Consider the following 21,345-nt stretch of genomic DNA (forward strand, 5'->3'; position numbering starts at 1 on the left):
ACTCCCTCTGTTTTATCCTTTGAACTCCCGCTGTTTTATCCCCTGAACTCCCGCTGTTTTATCCCCTGAACTCCCGCTGTTTTATCCCCTGAACTCCCGCTGTTTTATCCCCTGAACTCCCGCTGTTTTATCCCCTGAACTCCCGCTGTTTTATCCCTTGAACTCCCGCTGTTTTATCCCTTGAACTCCCGCTGTTTTATCCCTTGAACTCAGTTTTATCAAAGTAGAAAATGATTTTAGTTGGCCCTACTTAATAAACCTTATCAAAAAGTGCAGTTCCCACTTTATTCTAAACTTTAGGAATAGAATAAACCTTAAACACTTTCTAGATACTCACCAGATACTCACCAAGCAGCCAGCTTCTTCTCCAACCAACCAGACTGCTTCGTTCCTGTGATGTCACAATTTTCTTCCCCCACTCTGCTTTCGAACTCAATGCGGGCCGGTTCCAAGCAGCAGACAGGTCTGCCTCTCCGACTGCGCTTCCCGAAAGCAAGTGATGTAGGCCACGCTCCCCGAGCTGTATTTGTTCTCTCCCCGCTCCGTGTATCTCCTGCAGATCCGCCTCTCTGACTGCTCTTCCCGAAAATGGCAACTGAGAAGTTACCCTTTGGATGTAAGGAAGTGGAAAATCAAATTATTTCAAATAAAATTGCCAAAGTAGGACAAGGACACAGGTTCAAATCAATAAAAGGCAAATTTAGGACTATTAATAGGCAAATTATACTTCATAAAAAGTGATCAATGCAGGGAATAAATTTCCAGATAAGAAGCAGAGGCAAAATTCTGAAGCTATTTAAGAACAAGATGCTGTTATGGAAGGACTTCCAAGATCTTACTGCTGGGAGGAATTAAGACTGTTTGTCTTATTACGTATTTATCCTGAGATTCCAGCTGGGAAGTACATCTGAGCAGACATCATGTCACTGATCCATCCTATGAGAAATAAGTTCATTGATACTCATGTCTAGACTTGCACATTAGAAATGGCCATTTCAGGCTGCCACCAAAAAGACAACCAGCTCCAGTGGAACTGTACCTTCAGGAAAGAGGCAAAACCAAGAAGGGAAGGGCAATGGCAGTTTGGGCAGCTGCCAGTGCAGAGCTTAGTTCTGTTGCTGTGTCTTCAGTTACAAAGTTACTCAACGTTATACCAGTTTTATGACTGAAAAAAAACTTGAGTTTTTAGATTTTCATTGGCATGTTGGAAGAAATCAGTTCTTGAGCTTTGTTTGAATGACTTCGCTTTATTTTGTTTTAAATAACTTAATTTCAATTCTGAATGACATCTCTTCAAATCTAACCTTTTATTTTCCCCCAATGGTCTACCATTATTGTTTGCTGCTGGTTTTCAAAGTCATCCTCTCTCCTACCAACCAAAGAGTGTGCTACTGGTGGACCTACTCAAGTTCATGCAAGTAGGAATATGATCAATTGTACCAGTTACATGCTGTCAGCCGATTTAATTTGTTAAAAGCAGTGGTTCAATCCGAAGCATGTATGATCTCTGCTCCAGTAGCTGCACCTGCAGCTGTAAGCAAATAAAATTTTCCACTGGTGAAAGCCACCAGTGAAGATACATTATGCATCTTCCTGTAGTGCAGAGCAGTTCGTTCAGTAGTTCAACAGCAAGATTTATTTTTTAGACCAGAAGAAATATTTATTTACATTTAACTGTGCAACTGCTGCACTACATGTGTTTGCTGGGCAGCAGTCATATCTAAACATCTGTGACCAGCTGCCAAGTCAAGCAGTGTGGAAAATACCACCAAAAGTTCAAAGCTGAATTGCAAAGTGGTGAACGAACAGGAAAAAGGACAATACATAAACTGCCATGACAAGAAGTGATGTCGAACAGATAATCATTTTTACCACACTGGAATGCGTTTTCGACCATGTGACACTTGGACCTTCTCATTAGGACAAAGATCATAAGACTTCCGTGAGCTGAACTGCAATGTATTTCAACAAGTTTTTAAACTTACAACAAAGTATGTTTGCTCCATCGGAACAGAGGCGCAAAAAATTCTGGCTTCATGTACTGGTTACCCAGATTTTACACCAGGTTACCAAACTGGCGCAGTCTCTTAAGGTATTTTCTGGGACCAAAACCCCCTCACTCCATTAGGGCTGTGATCACTTTTTCACAATTTCCGAAGATGAAGACAGTGCTCAATTAAAACAACTTTTTCAGTTCGAACAGTTGTATTGTTACAATGCATGGTATTTTTACTGAAATCATCCTTGTATTTCCTCCAGAGTTCATTTCTTCCTACGGATCTTGGGTTTTTTGACTGGCCTCAGATATGGATTGTCAATCATTGGCTCTTCATTACTCTTACTGTTAGATAAGCCCGAGTTCTGTTGCAACATGGTATTTTCCTTTTCAGCAGACATTTCATCCTAGAAAAGAGACATTTGCTTTGTTACATAACATTTACAATACAGCCAGCAGTGCAAGAAAAAACACCTCATTGCTTACAATACAGGCAGCATGGTGAGAAATATTTCCCCTTCTCTGTCCCTTTAAAAATAAAGCTGAACTTTAGTAATTTTGAGCGTCATTTGAACTAACATGGGCACAGAAGGCGATAAAGCTATCTGGGAAGGATTCCAATGCAATAATCTTATTCCACGGTGGAGAATTGTTACATAAATAGACAGGCCAGCACCATTTAAGCCTTCAACTTAATTATTTTGCTGTTATTCTAAGCTATCCACAATCAATGAACAAAAGACCGTTTACGTATAAAAATGTTATCAACATTTAAAATTTATTCATGTAAACTTGTCCAAAGAGGCAATTCTGCCTATATCTGCAATATAGGGACAGGCCAAATGTATCACGCTCCCCCAATAACTGGGGCAGTATTGGAGTCTGAAACCTATTTAACCAGAAAATGGTTGTTAACAGGGAGTGAATTCACCAAATTGCGGGCTGGGGATCCTTTTTTAAAAAAAAGGAAACATGGAGCCATAAAAACAAGGAACAGCTCTGATCTGATCCTGCATCTGCTGAGTTAACCATTGCTAATGCTTCAACTGACCTCTGCCTTTTAGTCAGAGCTGTGATGTTAATCGTCTCTGATACCAATATATCTGTTGGTAGGATTATTTAGTATTTTGACTAATTTTATTATGCAGTGGCTAACTGATCTTCACAATTTTACTTTATATCGATTTTGTATTCAATAATAACTTCAGATGTTTATTTTAACTATAGTGCCTTTAATGTAATGATAGGTCCCACAGCACTTGAGGAGTGTTACCAAACAAAATTTAATACCAGGTCACGTTAGGAGAATAGACAGCTTTCAAGGGAGGGATGTCTTAAAGGTAACTATTAAGGTTGTCCAAAGATACACAATTAACTTAAGCAATTCTTTGTACTACAACATCTGACAAAAGCCCAGGAGTCATTGAACTCACACTGCAAAGCACAACTTATAAGTTCTGCAGTATGATGAAAAAAAGTGCTGGAGGCAGCAAAAATACCGATTTCTAAACAGGGCTAAAGGATAACCTAACTCCCCAACAAGGAGCAGAACTGGAGGGCAGCAAGTCACAAAATCTTTTTCAAGGGAGGTAAACACAGGGACTCCATATTACAAGGTACTGTCACTTGCCAACATTGTAGAAAATAAAATTTTGCAATGAGAGGGTACTGGAAACATACTGTGTTCATATTTAGTGCAACATTCTCTGTATCAGTCTGATCATCCTGCTCTGAGGAATCTGTCTCCTCCATCTGCTGCAGCTCAAGTTCGGATGGTAGCAAGGCGTTTAGGTAAGGAATTGTGGTAGTCCGCGCAGCAATCACTTTAAAAAAAGTTTAAAAAAATATATATTTTAATCTAAGCGAGGAACTTCAGGATTAGCAGACATTGTGCACTTCCCTTCTTGTTACTAATGATTTCCAAGGGACATAATTACATTTCTTAATAAAACATTGATACAACAGCTAAGTTCTAAACAACTGATTTCAAACTTGACATGTTGTATATCAATATTTTTTAACATAAGACATTTGAAAAACTGAATAAAAATGACATGCTAAATTTATCACCGTCGTAACATCGCAGCCAGAACTTTCTACTTCGTGTACCAATGTTGTGTTTGCAATAACATCATATTCCCAAAAATGAATCAGCAAGACATCTCCTTACAACTGTCAACAGTGAGTAAACCTACAATAGATAATTTTGCCTTGAGGTCACATATCAAAATAGTCCTACTAGTTGTCCACAATTCATTTCTATTATCTGCAGTTGGAGTCCCATGAAATATTTCATTTTAAAAATTAATTTTTAGGATGTGGGTGACAGTGGGAAGCTGGCATTTAATGCCCATCCCTATTTTCCCTGGTGATGTGCCTTCTTAAACCACGGCAGTCCATGCTTGCACTAGTTTGATACAACTGAATGGCTTACCAGGCCAGTTGAAAAAGGTGTACAACCGGAGTTTCATATTTGGCAGAACAGCGGGTAGCCCTAATTAATCAGCTTCATGATCACTCTTATTGATAACCAATCTTCTTTTTTTATTTCCAGGTTTTGTAAACTGAATTTCAATTCATAAGCTGCCATGGTTGGATTTGATCTCCCATTCTCTGGATTACTAATGTATCAACATAACCACTATGTTACTGTTCCCACTAAACTGATTTCCAAGATTAGCAGAGAGTCTGTATGGAAACAAATGGGACAGCCAGTCTCAGAATGTTGAGTGTATTAAAGCAGCTTCAGGACTCAATAATTACCCAACTTTGAAAAATTAAAATCAGTTTTGCATCAGTTTTGTAACTACAACAGTCAATTCAGAGTGAGCAAAACCTTCACGATGCACTGGGTTGGTTTTCTATTCTCCAAGTACTCCAGGGTTGCAACTGTGCAAACTCCATCTATTCACTTCTGCCTCCTTGCTGCACCCACTAAAAAAAACTTCACACAAACTTACCCTCTTCTGCCAAACTATTCTTATACAAAAGTAAAACTACATGCTTACATGGGAATGTTGAGACATCATCTTTAAACAGACTCTCTGTCTCTCCTGTCTTGGCCATAAATCTGGTCAGAGCTCGCTCCACATCTCTTCTCTGTGATGCGGCTTTCTCCCTCAGCACTTGGTAATCAGAAACTGGCTCTCTGATTGTCTAACAGTGGGGAAAAAAACGTACTTGAATATCCACACAAGATGTTGTGAAGCAAATTTTGTTCTTCTGAGCTAAAGTCAGTTGGTATTACGGGCAAATAATCTCTCGTAGCATACTGTCAAAAGTTAAAAACCCAAAGAGCAATCTCCTTTTCTCATCTTTATCTCCCCACCAGAGACATAACAATAATACACCTGAGTTTGATTCACTTATTTGTTAATCTTGAAAATCCCACTTGCTTAAAACAAACCTATGTAAAAGTTTTACAAATAGATTTGTTCCAATGGTATTAATCTGCAAATTCTGAAAGGAGGTAAAATGGGGGTAACGCTGAATTGTTAATCCAATTAATTTAAAACACCACCTTAACTTTGTTCTGATGAAAAGTCATCGACCTGAAGTATTGGGCCAGATTTTGTTGTCAAAGTAACAGTCAAAAAATGGTGCTCACCATTAGTTATGTGCAAATTAGTTTTCACTTGTGTAGTTAACAATGATACAAGCACATGGAGTAGTTGAGGTGGACAACATAGATGCATTTGAGAGAAAGTTAGATATGTACATGAGGGGGTTGGATAGAGGGTAGGCTTGTGTGAATTATAAATATCTGCATGATCAGTTGGGCCGAATGGCCCATTTCAATACTGTAAATTCTATATAAATGGCACAGCAACTTTAGGCAAGGGACAGGGATGGGCAATATATGCTGGCCTAGCTAGTGACAGCAACATCCCATGAACGAATATAAGAAAAAGTTGCAAGGTTAAACGCAAATATCCAAATCCTGATGGCTGGGTTGATTGCTCCACCATTACCTTCACGAAACTGGTACCTCGTTGCCTGCCTCATCATCGAAATGCATTGAATGGTGTGAAGTTGCTGCATTTGTGATAGATACAAACTAACTCTCAAAGTTACATCTGGTCATTTCAAGTGTAAGAACCCTTTTAATAACTTGATAAGTGTTAATTGCTGCCAATCAATTTCCCTGTCACTACAAATAAACTATTACAAGTTTGGAGGCTCATTCCTTCAGGTATTAATTGTTGGAGCTTTTAAAAATGTCAAATTTAAAATTATTTTGAGAAAATATTTTCCTCTGTCTTTTTTTTTTGCTCCCTTATGATCCAGTTTTCCTTTCTTCAACATTGCATTCACCTTCTCTAATTCACACTTCCTTCTTAAGTCCTTATAGTATTGTCTCTTAATCCTTCAATTTGACTGGCTAAGGAGTTGCTTGTCCTGTTCACTCAGGTCCCTGATGCCCTTACTGTGCCATTACTAGCACATGCTACGGCAACTTTCCACGCAAAAAAAAAAAATAGAAAGCCTAAACCTACAGGGCAAGTCTAATGGGAAATGTCTAGCTACTGCAAAATCTGGCCCTTTAGCTTAGTTTCTCTCTCCACTGTTGCCGCCTAATCTGAGTTTTTTTTCTAGCAATTTTTGGTTTCCATTTTAGTTTTTCAGACTTCACAGCATTTTGCTTTTGTTTTCATTAACTCTGCTCTCATTACATTAAAATTCATTACTTTTTATTTCAGTCAAAATGGGATTTGAAAAATTTAAACTGCCCCCTTTTCAATTTATGCATTCTAAATGCCTCCTTTTCAAAATAGTGCCTCTTCTGGAAAGTGCACCTAGCATTAACACGATAGCGCTCATACATCTTTTACAATTCACAGACCAACCAACAGCTTTGAAGGTGGTCAAATTAATTCACAAATTTGTGATTTGCTGCATTGCTTACTAAATTATACTACAAGTGTGAAACAAGACACAATAAGGCCAAACATCTAGCTTTTACACTTACAGGTGTCTTTATATAGGTGTGAGGATCAGGGAACTCTGGAAAATGCCCTGGGATATATGAGGGGTGCGTTCTCTTCTGTCCAGTAGAAAGTGCTCTGGGGGTTGCTGGGGTATTTGTGACAGGAGCTTGAAGGAAAAATAAAACTATCAGAAGTTGATCACCATCTGAGCAGGGGCAGAAGCTAGGCCATTTCAACTGGCCTTAGCATTCCCAAATTCTTCATCTTCTTCTCTTCCCCACCCCATTTGAAAAGTACATTCGGTATTAGGTCCCTGGGCTAGAAAGTGACAATACAAACCAAGAAGAAAAGAAAATCAGCAACCTCTAGCAGATCACAAACTAGTGCGCCTGCACAAAAACTTGGTGAGGTGTGTATCAGGATAGCTGTGATATCCTTAGAGTCAAATGTCCCGCTAATGGTCAGCACACTCATATACAAAGAAAGATCACCCAACTGACTTACTAAAGGGGTGTAATCGGATTGATAACATAAACAACCTTTAGGAAACAGAGGGGAAAATACTTGTGAGGCAAGCAACATCAATGCATAAAGCTGTGAGAGACCGTCATGTTCAATGGCTGCTCAAGGTTCCCAGCAGGTCAACATTTAATGTAAATGGATTGTTTTGCTAAGAAGCAAATCAGAGGGAAACAATGAAGTTTGGTACGGTTTTCTTCTCTGCATCTTAAGAACTGCCGTTTGCTTTCAAGCCACTGACAATTATCAGCTTGTGAAGTAAACCATTTGGTATGGTTTCACACTGATTTAAAGCTCCCAAAAACATGCAGAAATAAAAACATACAAATTGCATTACCACTTGCAGGAATGCTCTGTAAGAAGAGCCAAAGTAACGCATACATCCTAATTAAACATCAGTGCAGCAGCACAGTTTGACAAGGCTGCGTAGCCAAAGATGTTTAAGGCTGTTGGAGACACAAGGAGATTCACATCTTTCAAAGTACATTCCTCGTTAACAATACTAAAAAACAGAATTAACACGTAGCAATGCAAAAATAGCTAACCTGACCATGTTTTCACCAGAATTGTGACATTTTAATAACCTGCTTCAAGAAAAATACATTTAAGGAAATACGCTTCTTTTACAATATTCTTAGTTCTCTCAAATTGCTTCCACTAATGCTAGACTTGTAACTAACAGTACTATAGTTATCTTAAAATGCTTCCTGCAGGCATAATTCAAGATTGTCAGAGCAAAATCTATAATTGTACTGCTGAGCATACCGGTTAAAATGGATAAAACATAAAAACTTAATCAAGCAGTAGAATGTTTAACCAATCTTGAATTATACCTGCAGAAAGCATTTTAGGATAACTATAGTACTGTTAGTTACAAGTCTAGCATTAGTGGAAACAATTTGAGGGAACTAAGAATAGTGTACAAGAAGCGTAATTCCTTAAATGCATTTTTCTTGAAGCATGTTATTAAAATGTCACAATTCTGGTGAAAACATGGTCAGGTTAGCTAGTTTTGCATTGCTATGTGTTAATTCTGTTTTTTAGTATTGTTAGATTGGCAGACAGTATAGCATCAGCCGTGAAATCAAATGACAGCGAACAAGTGAAATCCACAGTCATCTTTACAGATGCTGAAACTGATCACTTGCCTGCAGAAGGGCAACAGGTACAGATCAGTAGAAGGGAACAAAAGGGAAAAGGTGATAAAGGTTAGAGAAGACCAGAAATCTCCAGTTAACAGGCTGAAAAATCTTAGGTACTTTTGATTCTAAGAAAATCAGGAAACGAATAGAACCCCACACAAAAAAAACAAAAACAATCAGTTCAAAGTGGGTGGTGAGAGCAAAAAGTAACTAAAGAGATAAAGCGAGATAGGTTATGGGTAATAAAAAAAATGCAAAATATCAGCAAAACAAACAAAAAGAAAAAGGAAATATGAATTCCTGCTCTTAACTTGGATCATTTTTCTTGGTGCCTACAAATCAGCAATTCTTAATACAAGTTCATTTTCCAATTTTAATCAAAGAATTCAGTCTTTCTGGGATTGCACCTACTCAGTGACAAGCCGGCATTGTTAGGGTTAAAGCTCCTAATGTGATGGGTCTCCTTCCCGGCTCGCAGCAGCAACTTTCCTGCACCACTTGTGCTAACAGGGCATTGTGTTCCACTACCTTCAAACAGCATCTCTTTTCTACTGTCATATCCACTTGGTCCTTCTCTGAACAAACCAAATAAAACCCTGGTGTAGAGGCCGGGCTATAATGTTCTGCACTTAACATTTGGGGAAGACATACTTACGAGCGGTAATAACCATCCTCTGTGAACGCTTGGCATAAGCCTGAATGTTATCCACATTAAAACCTGAAGAATAAGAGTATAAAAATCAAAGCATTTTTGGCTAATTACATTTTACTGTACTCAGAAATCCTTCAGTAACTCAAACCAGCAGACACATAATTGCAATTCAACACCATTTACCAGTTTCACTGAAAGACCACAAGATTCAGTAGCATGGGAAGTGAAACTGTCATACTATCACAGCAGAGGTTCCATACTGAATTTGGAGTCATGACAAATTTCTAGAGGAAAAGAACAAACTTTACTCTGAATCTGGCCGAAAACTAACCCTGAGTGACAAAAACTAGGACTGAAGTCTAGCACTAAGTGCCAATTTTTTTTTTTGAATTTGACCCTGGGATGTGGGAAAGGCATTATGAATCATTCATGTCATATATTTAGGCCAAGCCAAGTACAGGTGACCCAGAGCACATCACTAAACTAGTTGGGTTTTTACAACTCAGCCCATTTGTTAGTTCATTTTCAGGTGTGAGCCCACAAATTCACTGTTGCTGGGTGAAAGTCCTGGAATTCTCTCCCTAACAGCAATGTGGGTGTACCTACAGCACAGGGACTGCAACCGTTCAAGAAGGCAGCTCACCACCACCTTCTCAAGGGCAATTAGAGATGGGCAATAAATGCGAAACCCACATCCCACAAATGAATAAAAAACAACCCCAAATGAACAGATTTATTGAATTTAAATTCCCCATTTGCCGTGATGGGATTTGAACTAATTTCTTCTTGATTGCTACTCCAGTACCAAGGCTGTTAGGCTACAATAAATTTGTTTCCAGTCTGGTTATTATCCTTGAACACATCAAGACTAGTTTTAGAATGTCTTAAGCAGGAAGGAATTAAAGAACAGTGTGGAGAACTGGTTAATTGTTCATTTGCCTCATATTTTGTTACATGTGGGAGTTTGCCAAGTATTGGCTGCGAAGCACTATGGCACATCCTCAAGAAATACAATCCGTTGCTATATAAATGCATCTTTCTTTCCAGGTTCCTCCTCCTTCAGGTACCATGCCCTAAGAGGGTGTTGGCAACCATGGGTTTCCTTTGGATTGGTTCCTGATTATATTTGGCCAAGTACTGCAGTAGTTTGCCAATGCCCTCTGCAGTATGGCTGACCAGGAAACTCTCCCACTCTTACCGCCTACCATCAGGCGTATTAGAAGGATTTATAGGCTGATAGTCAGTCTGTTTGGCCACGTTACAAGCGCACCTTCCGTGGCCATCAAAGTGGGTCTTGAGCTTACAGCTTCTGGCCCAAAGGTAGGGTTGCTACCTCTGCGCAGCAAGACAACCCCTCACTTTCCAGTTTTGAGTACAAATATTACCACTGGTTCACCAAACTGAGACCAGGGAGCACAATGGCTGTAGAATCATTCCAGTTTCACTTTAAGGCTCCATTTAAAAAAAAATGATAACCAAATAACCATGACGATGCAACTTCAATGTATATGCACTGCACCAAGCTACCAGACAAAGCACCTTTCTCTTGCTGAGTATTTTTAAAATTACTGCTAGCAAATTACTTTAAACAAAAACTATAGATTAGGGACTTGTCAGCTTCTGATCCTGCTGCTGTAACTTTGGGCCCTGGTGGTTTAAGGAAGCTGCACAAGACATGCAGTAACTTTAACAAAGTAGGTCAATATCTGAGCCCAATATAGAACTTACCCATTTCTGCCAAAGTAACCACAACATCTGACAAAGTTGGTTGAGTTCGTGCTGAATGTTCGCAATATACTTTCGCACTTCGACCAATTTCAGAAAGATCTAGATGGGGGAAAAAAAAAGTTCCTGTTTAAATAAAGTGGTGCTAAAGGATTAAGTCTAATCCTCTATTATGCAATATTTACTTAATAAAAATGTGCTGAAAACCTTGTCCAAAAAGAATTTAAAATAGAAACTTGCTAAGTTAATTTAAGTGAGTTTGACTGAAATTTGACAAGCAGGCTGCAGGTCCTGTCGTGGGTTGAAAGTCAAAACGCAGGGACAGGGTAAGACAATTCTGAAAATATGAGTACAACAGTCTAATGTGGAGCAGTATACCACATTCTTTATTTTGTTTCAGCATGGTAACATGGATTGTATTATGCTAGTTCAGTCATAACAATTGTTTTGAGTTTCCTTACTACAAAATAACACAACTCACTAAATTCAGTTCTGTTGAAGAGTCATACGGATTCGAAACGTTAACTGTGTTCCTCTCCGCAGATGCTGCCAGACCCGCTGAGTTTTTCCAGATATTTTTATTTTTGTTTTGGATTTCCAGCATCCGCAGTTTTTTGCTTTTATCACTAAATTCAGATCCAGCCGAGTCTCAAAACATTTGCTCTGTCCACCTGGGAAGCGGTTGCAGATATATGCGTGTGACAGAGACACGAATATCTGATTTGGGTCACAAGATAGTACTGCTGTTTCACGCCCAGCTTACATCATCAGACAAGCAGATAGGACAGGGTGAGTCACATCTCACATATGCAAACACTAAGGATGCTTAGAGGCGTGACTGAAGATATTTAAAGCAACCCTGAATTCGCTAATCTCCTTCAAAGTAAAGTGGAATCATAGAATGGAGCAGCATGGGTGTGGGAGAAGGGCATGGGCAAAAAGATAGCTGAATAAAAGACACTTGAAAAATAATTCTCAATCAAATATTTTACACTGATTGCAATGTTAGCCTCAGATCGAAAAAATGCTACGTTTTTTATAATGACAAATGAGAAAGAGAGCTTTGAAAACTCAACAATATATTGCACCCTGCAGGAGAAGATGGGGTTTCTGCCACATTTCTCATCAACCAAGGTGGCAAAAAAAAAAAACCATTAGCAATTTACGATAAGGCTAAAAGCATGAACTCTCAACCCAAACCTCGTGGTTTGCGCCCACAGTATAAAGACTCTCACCTGGATTCCCTCAGCTGTGGAAAAGAATCAAACAAACATTCTGCATTTTAAAACAAATCTTCAGTATAAGCGATCCTGGACTGTAAGGTGACCTTTGCACTGATGGAATAAAAAAAACCTGAAAAATACTAAAACGAAGCCAACTATTTCTACTCACAGCTCTGCAGCATTTCGGTCAGTGTTTCAACAGCCGCCTTTTCTGCTGCATCAAAACCTGCTTCAGTCAGTAGGGAACTAACCACCACCTGCAGAGTCCGCCTTCGCGCCAGGTAATAGTTATCAGAAGGGGACATTGATGCTTTGGAACTCGATGATTTCTGGTAAGTAAAACCCACAAAACTGAGCACACAATACATAGATACATTCCAAATTCAGAACCTATTTTTCCCCCCTGAGTCTGAAACAGGGTTCACTTTTGAGTGCATGAATGTGATATACAAGAAGATATCAAAACTTAGAGGGCAGTATGTGCCAAAATTTTAGTTCCAAGTAATTACATAAATTGAATAACAGACAAATATATGCAGTAGTTAAAAATTAAAGAGCATCTGCATTGAAATATGTAAACAAATCACACATTTCAATAGATTTCTAAAATAAATTTACATTTCCATGATTGTATAGATTGTGAAGATCTACAATAGTGAATTGATATAAAACTGAATATACAATTTATGGCTGAAATTGCAAAAAGAAAACGTTATGAGTCGTTCATTTGGCCCACTTCGTTGCCTCCCCTAGCACTGCTCCAGGGCGATCAGTCAGACTGCACAACATGCCTTTCCCAAAGCAGCTTTAGCCAGCCACTAGGTGGAGCCAAAACATGTACATTTGCCTTGCATTCTGAACAACGTACATTGCTTTATAGGCCACCAAACTGTAGTGGTAATGTTGGGCATAGTATAAAGAGTAAGAGGCGACTTGATTGAAACATATACGATCCTGAGGGGTCTTGACAGGGTGGATATGAAGAGGATCTTTCCTCTTGTGGAAGAATCTAGAAATAGGGGGTCGCTGTTTAGAAATAAGGGGTCGCCAATTTAAAACAGAGATGCAGTGAAATTTTTTCACTCAAAGGGTTGTCTGTGTCTTTGGAACTCTCGTCCTAAAAAGATGGTGGAAGCAGAGTCCTTGAATACTTTTAAGGCAGAGGTGAATAGATTCTTGGTAAGCGAGGGGGTGGTAAGTTATCAGGGGATAGGTGGGATGCAAATTTCAGGTTACTATTAGATCAGCCATGATCTTATTAAATGGCAGAGCAGGTTCAAGGGACTGAATGGCCTACTCCTGCTCCTTGTTCATCTGTATGTTTGTATGTAATCAGGAAATTAGAGATGCAAGTAACATGGGCAATACAGTAATAAAGGGTGACTTCAATTTACACATAGACTGGATTAACCAAATCAGCACTAATGCTCTGGAGGAGGAATTCCTGAGTGTGTACAAGATGGGCTTCCCAGAGCAGTACATTAATGAGCCAAACAGGGATCGGGCTATTTTGGATTTAACGTTGTGTAATGAGAAAAGACTAATTAATAACCTTGCTGTAAAGGAGCCTTTGGGAAATAATGACCATAATATGATAGAATCTTGCACTAAGTTTGAATGTGATACAGTTCATTCTGAAACTAGGGTCTTAAATCTGAAGAAAGGAAATTATGAAAGTATGAGGGGCAAGTTGGCTATGGTGGATAGGGAAAATACACCAAAAGATTTGACAGTAGACAGGCAATGGCTAATGTTTAAAGAAATACTACACAGTCTACAACAGATATATATTCCTCTATGGCACAAACACCCAAAGGGAAAGGTAAATTGACAGTGGTTAACAAAAGAAGTTAAAGATTGCATTACATTAAAGGAAATGGCTTATATGAACCATAAGACATAGGAGCAGAAATTAGGCCATTCGGCCCAACGAGTCTGCTCCGCCATTCAATCATGGCTGATAAGTTTCTCAACCCCATTCTCCCGCCTTCACCCCGTAACCTTTGAACCCCGTATCAATCAAGAACCTATCTATCTCAGTCTTAAATACACTCAATGACCTGGCCTCCACAGCCTTCTGTGGCAATGAATTCCATAGATTCACCACTCTCTGGCTAAAGAAGTTTCTCCTCACCTCTGTTCTAAAAGGTCTTCCCTTTACTCTGAGGCTGTGCCCTCGGGTCCTAGTCTCTCCTACTAATGGAAACATCTTCCCCACGTCCACTCTATCCAGGCCTTTCAGTATTCTGTAAGTTTCAATCAGATCCCCCCTCATCCATCGAGTATAGACCCAGAGTCCTTAAACATTCCTCATATTTTATATTCATAGCCTTTCATTCCTGGGATCATTCTCGTGAACCTCCTCTGGATCCTCTCCAGGGCCAGAACATCCTTCCTGAGATACGGGGCCCAAAATTGTTCACAATATTCTAAATGTGATCTGACCAGAGCCTTATAAAGCCTCAGCAGCACACCCCTGCTTTTATATTCTAGTCCTCTTGAAATAAGTGCCAACATTGCATTTGCCTTCCTAACTACCCACTCAACCTGCAAGTTAACCTTAAGAGAATCCTGGACTAGGACTCCCAAGTCCCTTTGCACTTCAGATTTCTGAATTCTCTCCCCATTTAGAAAATAGTCTATGCCTCTATTCTTCCTACCAAAGTGCATGACCTCACACTTCCCCACGTTGTATTCCATCTGCCACTTCTTTGCCCATTATCCTAACCTGTCCAAATCCTTCTGCAGCCTCCCCCCCTCCTCAATACTACCTATCCCTCTACCTATCTTTGTATCATCTGCAAACTTAGCCAGGATGCCCTCGGTTCCTTCATCTAGATCATTAATGTATAAAGTGAAAAGTTGTGGTCCCAACACTGACCCCTGCGGAACTCCACTAGTCACCGGCCACCATCCTGAGAAGGACCCCCTTATCCCCACTCTCTGCCTCCTGCCAGACAGCCAATCTTCTATCCATGCTAATACCTTGCTTCTAACACCATGGGCTCTTATCTTACTGAGCAGCCTCCTGTGTGGCACCTTGTCAAAGGCCTTCTGGAAGTCCAAGGACACCAGAAAAAGTGGTAAGCCTGAGGATTTGGAGCAATTTCGAACCCAGCAAAGAAGGACAAGGAAACTGATTAAGAAAGGGAAAAGAGAATGTAAATGCAAACTAGCAAAGAACATAAAGGCTGACTGTAATAGCTTCTTTAGGTATGTGAAAAGGAAAAGTTTAACTAGGACAAATATAGGCCCATTACAGGCGGGCACAGGAGAATTTATACTGGAGAACAGGTAAATGGCAGAGAAACGAAAGTTACTTTGCGTCAGTCTTCACAGAAGAAGATACAGAAAATCTCCCAAAAATACTAGGCAACCAAGGGTTAAACTGAGGAACTAAAAGAAATTAGTATTAGCCAAGAGGTAGTACTTGAAAAGTTAACTGAATTGAAGGTTAATAAATCCCCTGGACCAGATGAGCTTCATCCCCGAGTGTTGAAGGTGGCAGCTAGAAAGATACCAAATGCATTGGTAGTTATCTTTCAAAATTCTTTAGATTCTGAAAAGGTTCCTGCAGACTGGAAAGTAGCAAATGTAACCCCACTAAGAAGGAAGGAAGAGGAAGAATGGAGAATTACATACCTGTTAGTTTGAAAAGGTTAGAATCTATTGTTAAGGTTGTGATAACTGGACATTTAGAAAGGAATGGTAAAATTGGGCAGTCAACATAGATTTATGAAAGGGAAATCATGTTTGACAAACTTAAGGTTTCTTGAGAATGTTCCTTGTAGCATAGATAAAGGATAACCAATGGATGTGGTGTACTTGGATTTTCAGAAGGCTTTTGCTAAGTTCCCACATAGGTTAGTAAATAAAGTTAGAGTGCATGGGATTAGGGAAACATACTAGTATGGATTGAGAATTGGTTATCAGGCAGAAAGTACAGAGTAGAAATAAACGGATCATTCTCAGGATGGCAGGCTGTTACTAGTGGGGTACCACAAGGATCCATGCTAAGTCCATAGCTGTTCACAATCTATATAAATGATTTGGTTGTAGGGACAAATGGTAATATTCCAAATTTGCTGATGACACCAAACTGGGTGGGAATGGATAAGGAGAATGCAAGGAGACTTCAAGAGGACTTGTGCAGACTAAGTGAATGGGCTAGAGCATGGCAGATAGAATATATGAATAAGTGTGAAGTTATTCACTTTGGTAGAAAAAACAAGGTGGCAGAGTATTTCTTAAACAGTGAGAGGCTGGGAAGTGCGCATGTCCAAAGAGACCTGGGTTTCCTTGTTCATGAGTCACTAAAAGCTAACACGCAGGTGCAGCAAGCAATTAGGAAGGCAAAAGTCACGTTGGCCTTCATCGCGAGGGGATTTAACTGCAAGAGTAAGGGTGTCTTGCTGCAGTTATACAGAGCCTTGGTAAGACCTCACCTGGAGTATCATGCAGATTTGGTCTCCTTATCTAAGGAAGGTTATACTTGCCATAGAAGGAGTGCAACAGAGGTTCACCAGATTAATCCCTGGACTGTAAGGGTTGTCTTATGAGGAGAGATTGAGGAGACTGGGTCAGCATTCCCTACAGTTTCGAAGGAGGGAGGGGATGACCCCATTGAAACTTACAAAATTCTTAACAGGGCGCGACCGGGTGGATGTAGATAAGACGTTTCCCTTGGCTGGCAGGTATAAAACTAGGGGACATAATCTCAGCATAAGAGGAAGGCCATTTAAGACTGAGGTGAGGAGGAATTTCTTCACTCAGAGGGTGGTGAATCTTTGGGATTCTCTACCCCAGAGGGCTGTGGAAGCTCAGTCATTGAGTGCGTTCAAGACAGAAATCGATCGATTTTTGCAGAGCAATTACATCAAGGGATATCGAGAGAGTGTGGGAAAGTGGCACTGAGCCATGCTGAAATTGAATGGCAGAGCAGGCTTGACGGGCCAAATAGCCTACTCCTGTTTCTAAATGATCAATCTTTTTGAATCTATGGCAGTGTTTGATGCTCAAAGAAACTTCTGATCTACCACGTTACCTGAGTAACATTCTCCACTGAGACTCTGCACGTTGCATCAGCCGGCGTATATGTGTCGGAGACTGAAGCTGTAGTCATTCTGGCAATTAACGGGTTGTCTGAAATAAAAGGCAAGTTTATGTAAACAATCGGCAAGCTGATATTTGAATCAACACTTGAGCTTTAACTTGGGTGATTTACTTTATATATGCAAGTAGACATGTTTTCATATGGTAGGTGCAAAGGCTAAAGGAAAACATGACCAATATCTACTGGGCCAGTTTGTGGCCTCAGTTTTTTCTTGCTCATTGTGGCTAGTGGCAGCATGGATAGTGGAAGAAACTCTTGCAAACAAGGCCTAAAGGATTAAAGAAACAAAGTGGAGTTATCACAGGATCATTCACACCCACCCAAAATGAAAAACCAGCACTGAGCTTCATAAAAATGCACACGATTAATCAGACATTGAAACTCAAAAAATTAAGGAAAAAAATGACATGAAAGAAAATTAATCTTTTCACACAGCTACCAAAATACCAAATGGATTTCCTCCTCCCTGGCAACAAGGTCCCTTTTCCCCATTCTGCAGTTTTCGATCAGAGTAGTCTCTAACCATTCTAATTGCATTGAAGCACATAACATCATTATCAGCTGGCACATGAGAGAGCTCTACCAGAATCCCTGCCGTCGGTGTCCACATGCAGCAAGGCCTGGACAACATTCAGGCTTGGTATACAAATATTCATTTGGTCATACAAAACTTGAGCACTGTTGAAAAAAAAGACATGCCTAAGCTTTTCATTTTGCACTCATCAGGACATTCGCAAGAATACCAATATAAAGAGAAGACAACAATTTATACCATATGTGAAGAGAATGCTGATTGATTGGCAAGTGGCATTGTCGTGGAGGATGCACCACTGATGGTGACTGACAGTTATTTGCCAAGCATTGTTTGAAATTTAAACCAGGCAGCTTGACTCTTGATTGGTCAAGACATTGCCCTGAGGAATGAGTCAGCAAATGGCTATCACTTATTTTGTTTCGTTGAAACAGGTGCAATTTATGTATATGTTCTTTCTGTCTGCAAAGAACAAGACCGTGTATTAACATGTGTAGCTTCCAGTGCACGACACAGCGAGCCCAACTGACAATCTTAAATTGGTTGTCAGCGTATTTCTTAGCATACTGAGGATTATTTAGTAAATGCTGTCCAATCACAGAATTACATTTAATGTTGGACACTGTGTTGAGTTTTGCAAGCACAGGCTGGTTGGGTACAGTCTGTACCCTGCCTGTTGCGAGCAACGGCTGGAACACGCTGTTTGATATGATCTGCCAATCTTTGGGTCATATGGCCTACATACCAAGCCTCACACTGGCATGGAAATTTACATACCACATTACTCATTTATGGTGATAGGCAGAAAAAGACGTCATCTCTCTTCCCCTGTGGTTCTGTCCACTTTTTTTTAAATTCTGAGAATGCGAGTGTCGCTGGCAAGGCCAGCTTTTCTTGTCCATCCCTCATTGCCTTTTTGATTTCTTTGCTCAGTGATAGCACACTCATAGGTGAGAAAGATTGTTGTTCAAAGCCCCACTACAGAACTTCAGCATAACAGGACATAATCTAGGATGACACTGTAAAGACAGAGTGCCCAATTATCAGAGGTGCCATCTTCCCGAATTGGTTCCCCAGTTCTGGTGCACCCAGACAAGGTCTTGGCAGTATCCAAAGAAGGACAGAGAACTATCTAACAACACGGCTATAAAGAATTAGCTGCTCATTCATTTCTCTCTCCCCCACCCTTACTCCCAGCACCTCCCCTCTCCAGCCCCAAAGAAGGCAAATGGCACCCATGAACACTATCCCAGCCAAGACACCGTGTTTTCAAGAGGACCAATTACCCAGATTAATTACAGGGCCACAGGCACAGCACAGAAATACATTAGCAATTTCAAAACTGTTAAATATTATGCAGTAAAATTAACATTCAAAAATCAGTATTAGCATTGAAATATTGAAAATATTCAAACAGCCTCACGGAAGCCCACTGCATCAAATCACCCAAATGCCTGCTCCATATATACAGTGGGTCTGTCTCTGGCAAGATGCTTATGGCCTGAGCAGTGAATCCACATCCTTCCTAGATCCTATTTTGAGTTGTTGATGTAAATACAATAAAGTTTAGTACCAGCTGAGAGCATCAGGTAAACCTTTCAAACAGGTTATCTTCTGTGAGTGCTCCCACTCAACCATTATCATTTTTTATACACATTGATGCAGTTTTCACTTTTCCAAACATAGTTCATACAACTGCTTACTCCAATAAAAGTTGAAAAAATATTTTGTAATATGGGACAAAAATTTACCACACTGGCAGTCACATTATCTACCAACTGTGTTATTTCACCCTCAATGCATTGTAGTGTTTATTAGACACTCTGCCAAACACCATTTTTTTTAACCACAGAAAAACAAGAGTATTACTAAACATAGGAGTCAAACACTCAAAGCAGAATAATAACTGAAGTCAATCGTCACTTTTTATGAGCGGTGGGTGTCACAGATCACTTGGGGAGTCTTGTGGTAACATGCACATTGTAGTCCAGACCTGTGGTAGAGGCTCCAACCTTCTCTCCATCACGTTGCTGAACAGGAATCTCCCCTGCTCTTGCTGCCTGCCGTTGGCATGTGTTGGAGGGATTTGCAGGTTGATAATCAAGCTTGGCTGTGTTATGAACACGCCTTCCTGGGTCATGGAGTCATGAAGTAGACCTCGAAACCACAGCTTCTGACTCTGCGCCAGCAACGCCCGCACCAACCGTGCCACAAAGGCCTCCTCTTTCACAGGAGCAAAAAGGTGGAATTTAAAGCCAAGAGGACAACAAACCATTTTATACTCGCGACCCGGGGCACCTCAAAACCCCAGATTTATACACTCCTTGCGAGCATTCCCCCCCCCACCCCCCACCCCCACCCCCACCCCACCCCACCCCAAAATATGCTTTTAATGCAAAATGCCACAAAACATTAAAACTTGTTTGCCTGGAAGAATTATTATTTTTTTTTGCTGCATGCATTCAAAAAGTAAAGGCCTAGGAGTAAAATTTAAGGAGGATTTGGGTTTTTTTTAAGCTCTGTGTAACTTTGTAAAGCTGGGACATTCATCACTGGCCCAGGATGACCTGACTGAGGCCTGTGGACTCCAGGGACTCCTGAGTCCTGACAGCTTTGCACACATTTGAAGTAAATAGAATTAAGAACCCCTTCGGCGTTCAAACGCCAGCAGACTTCACACTTACACTTATTTCAGGGGGAGGGGGGGGGGGGAGGAGGTGGAGGGCGGTCGGAACCGATTCCTGATCCGAAAGAGCTGCCAGAGTTATTGGGAAGCAGAATTAAAGCGACCTTCCCCCAGCTCCGCTTCCGCTCTGCCCGCTTGCCCGCTGCCGAGCCTCTGCTGCCCCCTGCTCTGGCTGAGTCGCTGGGCGGGAACTGCAGCCCCAAACCCTGAGCCCGCAGACCTTCCTCCCACCGAGCCTCTGCTGCCCCCTGCGCTGGCTGAGCGGCTGGGCGGGAACTGCAGCCCCAAACGCTGAGCCCCCAGCCCGCAGGCCCTCCTCCCACCCAGCCTCTGCTGCCCCCTGTGCTGGCTGAGCCGCTGGGCGGGAACTGCAGCCCCAGCCCGCAGACCACCACTCCCCCAGCCCGAGCCTCTGCTGCCCCCTGCGATGGCTGAGCCGCTGGGTGGGAACTGCAGCCCCAGCCCTCAGACCCCACCGAGGCTTTCTCTGCAGGATTGGGAAAGTTAAAGCTGACGTTCATCAAGCAGCAGCTTTCGTTTGGCAGACGTCACAAAGCACTGTTACCCCCAATCAAAATGCTTTCGAAGTGTCGTCACTGTGGGGGAAGTCGACAGCCAATCTGAGGGGGGTGGGGGCAGACAGGTTCGACACCTCCTCCAGGAAACAGCACCTCTGGCAGCGCAGCATTCCCTCAGCGCAGCACTGGAGTGGAGTGTCAGTTTTTACTTTAGCATTTTAAGTCCTAGAGCAGGATTTAAACCCAGACCTTTGTGGCTTAAAGGCAAGAGTGCCAAGGACACCAATCACAGGTCCATCCCAAAGCACCTT

The 21,345-nt window shown here is 41.0% G+C and overlaps 1 protein-coding gene across 5 annotated transcripts; it reads right to left on the reverse strand.

Annotated features, from left to right (window-relative positions):
• Nucleotides 1-1,634: 1,634 nt before the first annotated feature.
• taf8 (TAF8 RNA polymerase II, TATA box binding protein (TBP)-associated factor) lies at nucleotides 1,635-20,646 on the reverse strand. 5 transcript variants are annotated; one of them, XM_041195765.1, is made up of 9 exons: nucleotides 20,515-20,646; nucleotides 17,230-17,327; nucleotides 12,355-12,514; nucleotides 10,966-11,064; nucleotides 9,241-9,303; nucleotides 6,966-7,090; nucleotides 5,005-5,152; nucleotides 3,677-3,819; nucleotides 1,635-2,403 (listed from the first exon to the last, which is right to left on the reverse strand). In XM_041195765.1, exons 2-9 carry the CDS (start codon nucleotides 17,305-17,307, stop codon nucleotides 2,263-2,265), a joined length of 957 nt encoding a protein of 318 aa, XP_041051699.1. In that variant the 5' UTR covers nucleotides 17,308-17,327; nucleotides 20,515-20,646; the 3' UTR covers nucleotides 1,635-2,262. The 5 variants fall into 5 exon arrangements, with proteins under 5 accessions (XP_041051699.1, XP_041051701.1, XP_041051703.1 ...); XM_041195767.1 differs by lacking the exon at nucleotides 20,515-20,646 and adding an exon at nucleotides 19,824-20,097; XM_041195769.1 differs by lacking the exon at nucleotides 20,515-20,646 and adding an exon at nucleotides 19,754-19,794.
• Between the last annotated feature and the right edge of the window lie 699 nt (nucleotides 20,647-21,345).

This window comes from Carcharodon carcharias, chromosome 9 (assembly GCF_017639515.1).
Source record: "Carcharodon carcharias isolate sCarCar2 chromosome 9, sCarCar2.pri, whole genome shotgun sequence".
NCBI lineage: Eukaryota > Metazoa > Chordata > Chondrichthyes > Lamniformes > Lamnidae > Carcharodon > Carcharodon carcharias.

Coding starts and splice junctions, on each gene's coding strand:
- taf8 (XM_041195764.1), bottom strand. CDS start 17,954: ATGAATATTTGTATACCAAGCCTGAATGTTGTCCAGGCCTTGCTGCAT. Junction 7,091..9,240: donor GAGGATGGTTATTACCGCTC/GTAAGTATGTCT, acceptor TTTTCCTTCAAG/CTCCTGTCACAAATACCCCA. Junction 3,820..5,004: donor TGATGTCTCAACATTCCCAT/GTAAGCATGTAG, acceptor CTTTTTTTAAAG/TGATTGCTGCGCGGACTACC.